The 10147-nt window shown below is 31.1% G+C and overlaps 1 protein-coding gene across 1 annotated transcript; it reads right to left on the bottom strand.

Moving 5' to 3' along the window:
* Window positions 1–466: 466 nt before the first annotated feature.
* LOC147807763 (uncharacterized) lies at window positions 467–5025 on the bottom strand. Its single transcript, XM_087166803.1, has 3 exons — window positions 4995–5025; window positions 3276–3397; window positions 467–986 (listed from the first exon to the last, which is right to left on the bottom strand). The coding sequence occupies exons 1-3, from the start codon at window positions 5023–5025 to the stop codon at window positions 816–818; spliced, it is 324 nt and encodes a 107-aa protein (XP_087022929.1). The 3' UTR covers window positions 467–815.
* Window positions 5026–10147: the final 5122 nt, after the last annotated feature.

Here is a 10147-nt window from a genome sequence, read left to right as displayed (position 1 = left end):
GACTATCTTTATTGCAAAAATTTATTCGATCACTATTGGTAATACAGATAGGGCCATTTCGGTTTTCAGCTTATAGTTGTTTAATAGCAGCTCATTTTTTAAAACAAGCTTACTATGATACTTTCTTTATTTACTGCTTTTTTGCTACTTTATCCCCAATTAGAAATTAAGATTTTATCACCGTAAATAATTTTTCAGCATGCACATACTTTCAAAATTCTCAAATTACATTCCATATTGTATCATGTTGGTACAAGGTACCAATACAGTTTTATAAAAAGTAATAATAATTTTTATCAACATTTAAATTATATTGTAGCTTTATTCTTCACAAATTCAAGTTTCGAAATTTTTTATTTAGATCATCAAATTTGAAGGCATAGTTTAACTAAGGATAAATACTGTATAATGATGAATAGATATGCTTATAATTTCTCGATACAATTCATCAATAAACAAAAAATCCGCAGAACGAAATTGTGATTTGTGTTTTTGTTATCATTTCGTTCCCATGAAAAACCACTATAAGTTTGCTATTTACGGTTTGTGGTGCAACAATCGGATGGTTTAGTTTGAAAGGTGGTTAACTTTTGTACAGCTACGCATTTAAGAAAATTAAAGGTCATCACATATCTGGTTGCTATTTCAACTCCAGATTAATTGTTCTTTTTGAATTGGTCAACCTAATGATCATAGAACACCTTCCATTCGCGTAAATTGAGAAAAATCAACAAACCGTGTTCAAAAATGACGAGAAAACCATGCATCCAACGTCTTTTTGATTCTTCTGGTCATTTTTTTTGTTTCTCCGCGGGTCATTTTTTCTTGTTCAGATCGCTGGTCCCGCAGTCGGCTTCCTTTTCACAGCACATTGTGCAGTCTCTTATTCGAATTCCATATCCTTTTTCAACGCAGGCTTCCGTGCAGTCGTCCGAACAACCTCTTGATATCATTTCAAAAATTCCATTGATTCTTGTGACCACGGCCTGAAAATAAATTCATAGTTCATTCAACTATTTCTGAATTTACATTTAAGTATTACTCTATAAAGTTAAAAAATGATTTTAAAATCAATGGTTTTATTAAAAATTAATAACTCATTTAGTTTTTTTATCATTGCAATTATTACATGTTTAAAAAGCGCTCGCCTTCTAAAATGATAGTTACTTTTTTCCATAAAAGTGATAATAAGTCGTTGCATACATTTTTCAGTATTAGTATTTGTGTAGGAGGTATAAGGTACCTCTATCTATCACTATTATTAATATAAATATTTATGTTTGAAACATGTGATTTTGCAAAGCAAAAGCGGTAAGTAGCGGAAAGAAATAGCCATTCAGTTTAAGCATATCTATGCTATCATTTTTTTAAAAAAACTTCTCATGGTATAAAAAATCAAAGTGGCATCGAAATTTATTTTATAAAATGCATACATGCCAACTTCTCCCGTTTAAACGTAAGATCTTTTTTTTTTCTCTTTGAATATTTAAAGGACCTTTTTTGTTTTATTATTTTATTTTTGATTTAATAAATTTGATAAAGAATAATTTTGACTATCATTATATAAGCAATTTAAACATATATTATATATTAAACCTGATAATCCTGCAAATATGTTTTATATTGCTGGCAAAATTATAGCAAATTTAGTTTATCTTAATTGTTTATTTCCTTAATTACCCTCCCTTAATTTATTCAAATTGTTATTACAGGAGCCAAGGCAACTCAGGGGATAGAGTGTTCGCCTCCTAATGAGGTGACCCGGTTTCGAATCCCAGCGATGGCTATTCGATACGAGTTTCGCACCCAACTTGCACCGACCACAGAGCTCACGTAGAGTATCCTCAGTGGTAGACGAATCATACGTTTATCCCCTTGCCGTCAAGCTAACCGTGGGAATTTTCATGGTTTCCCTCTTCATGTAGCTCTAATGCGTGTTAGTTCCACAAAAAATCAGTAATCGTCATTGGTGTACGTTAAATCTGGCGGGTTACAAAATCCTCCACGTTTCCATAACAAACCATACCTCTGGGGGTCCTGAATTGGAGATTGATCGTTCTCTGGTTCAGGTCAAAATTACGATCTGTGGATGACTGAATGGGTCCGCCCCCACGCCCCATAAACGGGCTGTGACGTGTGCGTGTGGCTAAAGTCGTGCTCTTGGGCATAGGTTGTTCCACTGAAAAACAAACTCTCCACCTGACTTAAATTCGCTTGATTTCATCCAAGCAGGCTTGGCTTGCTTGTATTGCCGAGTGGAATTAGAAACAACAACAACAAAAAGTCTTCCACGAAGGCAAGTTGTCCCAATACTTGATCTAGGACTTCCTTGTCTACTGGTTTTGGTTCAAAATTACAAGGCTACGGAGTTCAACATTCAAAGTCGTAAGCTCAGAAATCGGGTTGGCTGTTCAACACCGGTTAGATATCTAAAAGTTTTAGCTAACAGAATAAAAAAAAAAATCATAATCACTTCACCTTTACATACGCTGATATAATGTACTGCTCGTGAATGATGCATAATGTAACGTATAATGAGTTTCTGATTATTTGTGTGTTTTTGTGTTGTGAGGCTGACGCAGACGGACCCTACATAGATAGTTTGATGAGAAAATTTACAAGAAAGTCGCGTATTTCTTGGCGATACTTGGCGACCAAATGATAGTTCTGGTAAATTCGAGTTTAGAAGTGATAAGCAGTGCTGGATTACCCACTACTAGATTACCCATTACAGGCCAGAATAGGCCATGGCCTGGGGCCCCCAATGATTAGGGGTTGGTATCCGTTCATCGAATTCTATCACAGATAAAATTCTGGAAGGGAGTAATGTAGTGTAACTACCACTATAAATATTAAATACCAATTCACTAGTATATAACACATGTTAACTTAATTCACTATTGAGTTACCTTTTGATAGATAAAGGTTGACATACACGACTATGAATAAATCCCTTCACTTTAATCGAATCACTTACTTGTTGTATTCGAAAATTCTAATTAAGGACGGCAAAACCAATTATAATTTTTCATATACAATCGCTTTGTGACATAACAAACAGAAAAAAGATCATTAAATATAATATCTTAGGTATTAAACTTGTGCCAAATGTTGTCCAATATAAGGATGCGGTGTCTCAAAAGCTTATATTATGATGGACATGGATGGTTTTATCTCTCCCTCCTCTATTCTAAGCCTTAAACTTTTTTTTTTTGAATTTTTAAAGCATTAAAATTCAAATCAGAAAGAAATGAATTTAAATAAAATTATCTTACTTTGCAGTATTTACTATTGTGACTACAATGGGCGAAATCATTGCCATCCTTTGGAAAAGCACAGCTGTTATTGGCTGGAAACTTTTCTGTTCTGAGGTCAACCGAGCACGTATAACATCCAACTAGAAAGTAAAATAAATATCAGGCATGAACACCATCGACAATATAACGATATTTAAAAAGGGAATGTTAAAAATTGTAAGGTCGTCACATTTTCAATATTTTTATATTATGTTCATTTCTTCTAGACGGTTTTTATCCAATTTGTCGAACTCGAGACGCATAAAATTATTTCGATTTGCAATTAGTGCAAAATATTTATAATGCATTTAATATTAATTGAGTTTAATTCTCTCTTTTTTTGTTTTCTTTTTAGAATGAAAGCGGATAGCTAAGTCGAGAAAATACCATTTTAACACTATTTTATTTCTTTATTTAAATTTTTTGTATCATTAAATTTGTAAGGACTAACATTAAAAAAAAAACATCTGTAAAATAAATGAATTTAGGTTAATTTTTATTTTTAGGTATATTTTAGTCACTTTGTCAACTATGTTTACACGTTATTTTTGTCCCAGTTTTAAATTTGAAGTTTCTCCATCTGTTGAAGAAAAGAAAATACTTAGGGTTATCAGAGGTCTACAGCTTTGATTTATGGTGTTTAAATGTGTTTTCACTGTTTTCTCTTTCATTTAAAAGTTCAAACACCCGATTAGTTACAGAGTTACATAGAAAACACAAAGTTACGCAGAAAATAGGGGTAACCTTTTAATAAATTCTTTTTAAAAGCTATCTTCATTTTTAATATCAGGGAATGAAAAGTTTTTATTTTTATTTTAGATCAAAATATAAGTATTTTTGCTTTATTAATGTATTATGAATAGTACTATCTAGTCCTTAATAAATACGGCATGATAATGAAATATTGTACTATCGCTATCTTTTTTCTTTTGAAAAAAGAAACCGTTCTTTTAAGATGACGTTAGGTACAAAAGGGTTAATCTTTTATAAGGCCATGGTAAGTATACTTACCAGCGACTTCATTAATTTTTAAAAGTCAATGAGAAGCTATTTTTTTCAGCCATGGGCTGATAACTTCAGGAAATAGAAAAATTATAATGTGTGTGTACATAAATGTGAGTGTACTTTGTTTACATAAATGTGAGTGTACTTTGTTTACATAAATGTGAGTAGCAGTAAAGTTAGAGTGAGGTTAAGAAAAAGCCAACGCTGGAAGATATTTTATCTTGCTCATCGTGCGTTCGTTCATTTGTTCATTCAGTTTATTTGTAGTTATCACGTTTATAAATTTGTTTATTTACCAGCTCAAAAATGCAAGTTTATTTACCAATCCTTTAAAGTAGGAAGAATTTTAAAAAAATCCTACCAGAAAAAAAAATGGTCTTAAAAATTAAATCAATTTTAGGTGTAAACCCAATGAATTTATTTTTATAAATCTATCTCAATGCCAAAAATATTCTAACATAACATTACTAGAAACAAATTGCCTTATAAAGGTGTAAAAGATATTAAGCAGACATTTATGTTTTGCCTATGGTTTCTAAAAATGCTGAATTTCCCCCGTTTATTTTTAGAGTAAGTAGTTTTAAACTAAAATATAATTATCGTATTATTAAATAGTTAATAGGTCAAATAAAATATTTTTACCGAGCATAATATATAATGTTAAAAATTAGTTTTCAAAAAAGCTTTATTTACCTCCGTTACAAACTGATAGAATAGCTCCCATGGTAAAAAGGTCTAGAAAAATCGTCAGTCTGAATCTATCCATCACAAGCTGTTATACTGCAAAGCGTTCGATTATATCAGATTTAGTATATGTATCACCACAAAACGTGCAATTGAATAATCGAATCTAACTCCAAATTTCAATTAATCTGATTAAATATGTCCCTTGCGGTTGCGCCCTAGTGTAGATTATCACTACTTTCTGAACTTGAATGATTGTTATTTTGGCTAATTCATTAGATAAGAAAATAGTTGGAAAATATTTAATAGGTAACGATTTTACCAAAATGTTTTTCCTTATGCAATTGGATATTAGAAGAATAGTATTATTTTGATACTACATGCTGCTTAAAATATTATGCTGAAGTGATAAAATGTTATTTTAAGATTTTATTTATTAATTTGTTAATTTCAAAAAGTGGACATCAATAAAAGAATATTTTGTATTTTGTCTTAATATAAAAGCATATTAAATATTTTGTTCGTGACTATGTTACAATGGACATCTTTTATTCATACTTATTTGAAAAAATTTTCATTAAGGAGATTGAACCAGTTTCTGAATTATTTTGTTTACTTTTATATATATATATATATATATATATATATATATATATATATATATATATATATATATATATATATATATATATATATATACTAGAAAAATGCTCTGCTATCAAATACTTTTGTATTAATGAAAGAATTAAAACTCTTTCGGTTTCATAAAATGTCTTTGTTAAAGAGTAAGCATAGAGATATTCTATTTTGGGAATTCAAGGCTGAATACATACCATTGAATTATAATTAGATTTATATTTCAAAGGAGTTATTTTTAGAATCGGTCCCTCTTTCACTTCCATATTAGAAAGCAGTAAATGATTTTCGGTGATGCGTAATGTTACAAGACTGTGCCTTTTTACCTCAATCTGTGTTCGTATATAACGCAAGAACACTAGTTTTTGCGTGTCCTTGTCATCATGTTGTGATCCTGATAAACTGTTCCGGAATTGTCAGAAGTCTTGTCCACCCCCTCCCTTGTGGAGTGTGGATGTGAGCAGAATTCTTTTTGAACATGAGAATTCGGACCAAAAAATTTCTTCAAATTTAAATTCTTCAAAATAATCTAAAATTTTTTTTGTACACTTCTTTAGTTATACTTATTAATATCTTACAGACAGCAGTGTGGTTTATTGACATTGCTGGAGAAAAAAAATAAAATAGAAATTCACCAAATCTTGAATGCCAGAAAAATCATATATTAACTTAGAAGTTTAAAAAACAGTCGTTTTAAGTTAGTAGTAAGTAACTCAACTTAAGCCTTTATGTTAGATGAACCATAAATTGCTTAAATTAATTCTCTTTATCCACTGTAGAAAGAATCATGCATAAGCTTGGTATTAGGTTAATATTTGCTTTCCCTTCTTACAGTATTAGCAGTTAAAAAAAATTTCTGGTAACACTTCCTTTGTTGTAAGAGAAACATGAAAATTTATCCATCTCTTGAGATTTCTACTTTTTAAATGGCCTTTTCTTAACTGAAATAGAAAAAAGGGATTGCTAACATTTATTACAAATGATATTTTTCAACTGGTTTAGCCAAATAATGCCTTGAATAGCTATTATTTTTGCAAATCGAATTACCAAATGCAAAAAATGAAGGTGTTTATTTTAAAATCGAAGTATCTAGAATCATATATTGTAGGAATTAGGTCTTAGACACAGCTGCCATCTGGTCCGGTCTGTTTGGTCTAGATGGGCTCCTGAGGTCAATAATAGCCATTTTCTCATTCATTCTGTAATGAGAATATAAGCAAAAACAATACACAGATTACATAAAATGCAGCAAATAATGGCACATGTTAAGGTAGAAAAAAAAAAGAATAGCACTTTGTCATTGTAAAAAGTAACAAATAATTGAATGTATAGAAAAGTTCAAGACATATTTACAAGTAGGGAAATGAAAATTACACGAAGGAGAAATATTTACAAAAAATAGGAAGAATTAACAAATATTCATAATGAATAGCGTTAAGATCATAAAAAACTTCATTAACAAAAAGTGTACCTCTGTTAAAATAGAGACCCGACCGTCCTGGTTAATTACCACTCGTGTCGGGTTGCTCTCTACACTCAAAATTACTTGGATTAATCTCGTCCTGCTGATCAGACCCACAGGGCTCTTTCACGGGGTTTCGACAATCTGTGTGTTTTTACTCAGTGCATGTTTTTAAGTATAAGAGTAATATCAGAAGTAAAAAAGTGAGCCAAAGGTCTGATATTAGCATCTTCAACTATGTTGATGCAGTCAAAAATTGAGTTGAACTCGGCGGCGTCACAACACAGCTGCTAACAACTATGTATTGTCTGTATACTATAGTACTTCGTTCTTATATTTAAAATGGTAATGAAACTCATAAATTCTTTTTAATTCTTGGATTTATAAATTTAATTTAATATGATTTTGTCTACTAATAAATTAAATAAATCAATGTTTTATATATGAGTAAATTATAAAAACGAAAATGGTAAGAATTCAAAGATTGATCTATCAAATAAAAGAACTATCTATATACAAGCGATTCGACCAATTCTTACGTATGCTTGCCCAGCCCTCACTACTATAAGCAACAACCTAAAAAAGAAGCTATCTACAACTGAAGGTAAATTTTTACGCACAATGACTGGCGTCCCAAGGGCGATTAGCAATAGATTACTCAGAAAAGACTTAAACATTGATGATATCAATTGCTTTATTGCTAAATTGACCACAAAATTTTATAGCGACGCAAAAACATGCACCACATCAGATTTCAATAAGTTGTTCGATATTGATATAATCCGTGATAATTCGAATTTCAGCCCAATTACCGCCTTTTTATGCTCAGACTGCATACTATCAAAATACTATTAACTTTATCATACAACTCTACTCAAGGGGACCTCCCCATTCCAAAGATGATTTTCACTTCAAAACTAAAGATTTACTTCTTTAAGGACTTGATTTGTTGTTACAACATACTACAACTTCAAAGATATTTAGTAGGACCTCCTAGAATACGACAAAACAGAATCGATGAATCGGTTAGAAAAAAACTTAAGCTCGATCCACACAAACAAGAGATTGCTTAACTGTCTATAAACGCACACACAATAAAAAACAGTTATCTATATCATGATCCGCTAAAACACTGCCTCAACTACTACTCATAAGAAAAATAGGTAAAACACGCAACACAACATAAACAAAACATACATACCACACAAGCCTCACCACTGACCCTGCTCCCAGTCCCTGGGGACAGACAGTGAGTCCGGAGCTTTTCAGCTACCCGTGATGGCCATTTATGTTAAATGTTAAAAAAAAAAAAAATTAAAAATTAAAAATTATAAAAAAAAAAAAATAAGAAAAAAAATACCTGTGACGTGGCTAGCTATTTTATATTGTACTGTTATTGTCGATGTCCATTCTTTGTGGCTGTAATGTAACGCTGCTAGTTATCTATGTAAAATTAAATTGTCTCTACTAGGCCGGGATAGCCTGGTCAGTGGGGTGCCGGGCCCATGTCCAAGAGTTCGTGGGTACGGTCCCTGCTGGTCGAAGGCTCCCCGTGTAGTAAATGGTGACTGATGCACGTTAAATCTGTCGAGTCTCAAAGTCCTCCATGTTCCCATAACAAATCAATACCTCTGGGGGTACCGATACAGAAGTTTCCTTGTCTTCTGGATTGGTTCAAAATTACAAGGCTACGGCGTTGAACATTTGTAGTCGTAAACCCAAAAATTGGGTCGACTGTTCAACGGCGGTCATAAAATAAAATAAAATAAAATATCCAGCATCCATCAACGAAAATGGTTATAAACCATAGCAATTGTGAAAAGTTAATGTTTATCTACAATTGCAGTTCAATTAGTCTTCCTCCACTGCTTGGGATCCTCGAAAAGAATAAAAGATGGCAGGTCTGATATAAATAAAAAGATGTAAAAAAAAAAAGAATTTTGAGCAAGAAATGAACAATATTTTTTAAATCAATACTTTTACTGTTCAGTAAATGATTGTAATAACATTTTCATACAATCTATTGTAACTATAATGTCAGTAGGAAATGAATCACTGTGTGTGTTTAATACTAAAATACTATTTATCAATGACTCTAATAAATTATATATAAATTGACTCAAATGTGTTATTTTACAAAGATAAGTGAGAGTGGCCACATCCGGGAAACATTTAAAAAGTGGTTGTGGGAAATTGAAAAAAAAACTGTTTTTCCTAATGCTTCCCTACCAAAATATATTTGTGAAGTAAATAAAATATCTAGGGATTAAAACTTAATAATATAAATCCTTAAGTAGTGGAATTAAAGCGTTTGAAATTTTTAATTGCATCATGTAACCATATTTTTAAATGTTTCCCGGTCGTTTAATTTTTTTTATAAATTATCCTGGTTTTCAAATGTAATTTCAATAATAAGAATAAAAATAACGAAAACTCTGAGAAAATGAGTTTGTCCAAAAACTAGACTCATTTGAAGTTAAGTTTAAAATATCTAGAATTGAAGATGAGTGTTACTTTCCCCTCAAATTTCCTCTTTGGATAGGTTGGTTATCGACAATAATAACAATAAAAAGTAAATTGATTAACATTTGTTTTTAAAAAAAATATTTTGCGATGAGAAATAAAAGTGGTAGCGAAACAAAGACTGGAGTTTTTGATAGTGGAGCAAGTAGCAAGCGACGTATACTAGCAGTTGGTTTTTCTGTGCAAATCAGAATGCTGCCAAAACTGTGATTATTGGATTTAAGAAGTTCAATTGTTGTATAAATTTGAGAGATTTTTTGTGGTCTTCCTTTCCTTACAATAAAACTAGATTAGAAAAAGAGTACTTCTTGCAAACGAGTTCATTACTCTGTCGATGGTTTCTAAGTCGTTGTTTCATAAGTTGAATCGTCAATTTTTAACAAGTAATTTTTTAAAATTAATACTTCAATTGTATGAACCGAAAATTATCAAAAATATTAGTTTAACTCAATACTTATTACTGAATCATCAACAACTACAGATACAAGTGAACATTCTGCACCGGCACAAAAATAATCCAGTAAATAAATCAGTTTGGAAG

The sequence above is a fragment of the Parasteatoda tepidariorum genome, chromosome 6 (assembly GCF_982258835.1).
Source record: "Parasteatoda tepidariorum strain Cologne lab strain chromosome 6, Ptep-v5.0, whole genome shotgun sequence".
In the NCBI taxonomy this organism is placed as follows: domain Eukaryota; kingdom Metazoa; phylum Arthropoda; class Arachnida; order Araneae; family Theridiidae; genus Parasteatoda; species Parasteatoda tepidariorum.
The sequence above is the reverse complement of the archived record's forward strand: the minus strand, read 5'-3'. Positions and strand labels throughout refer to the sequence as shown.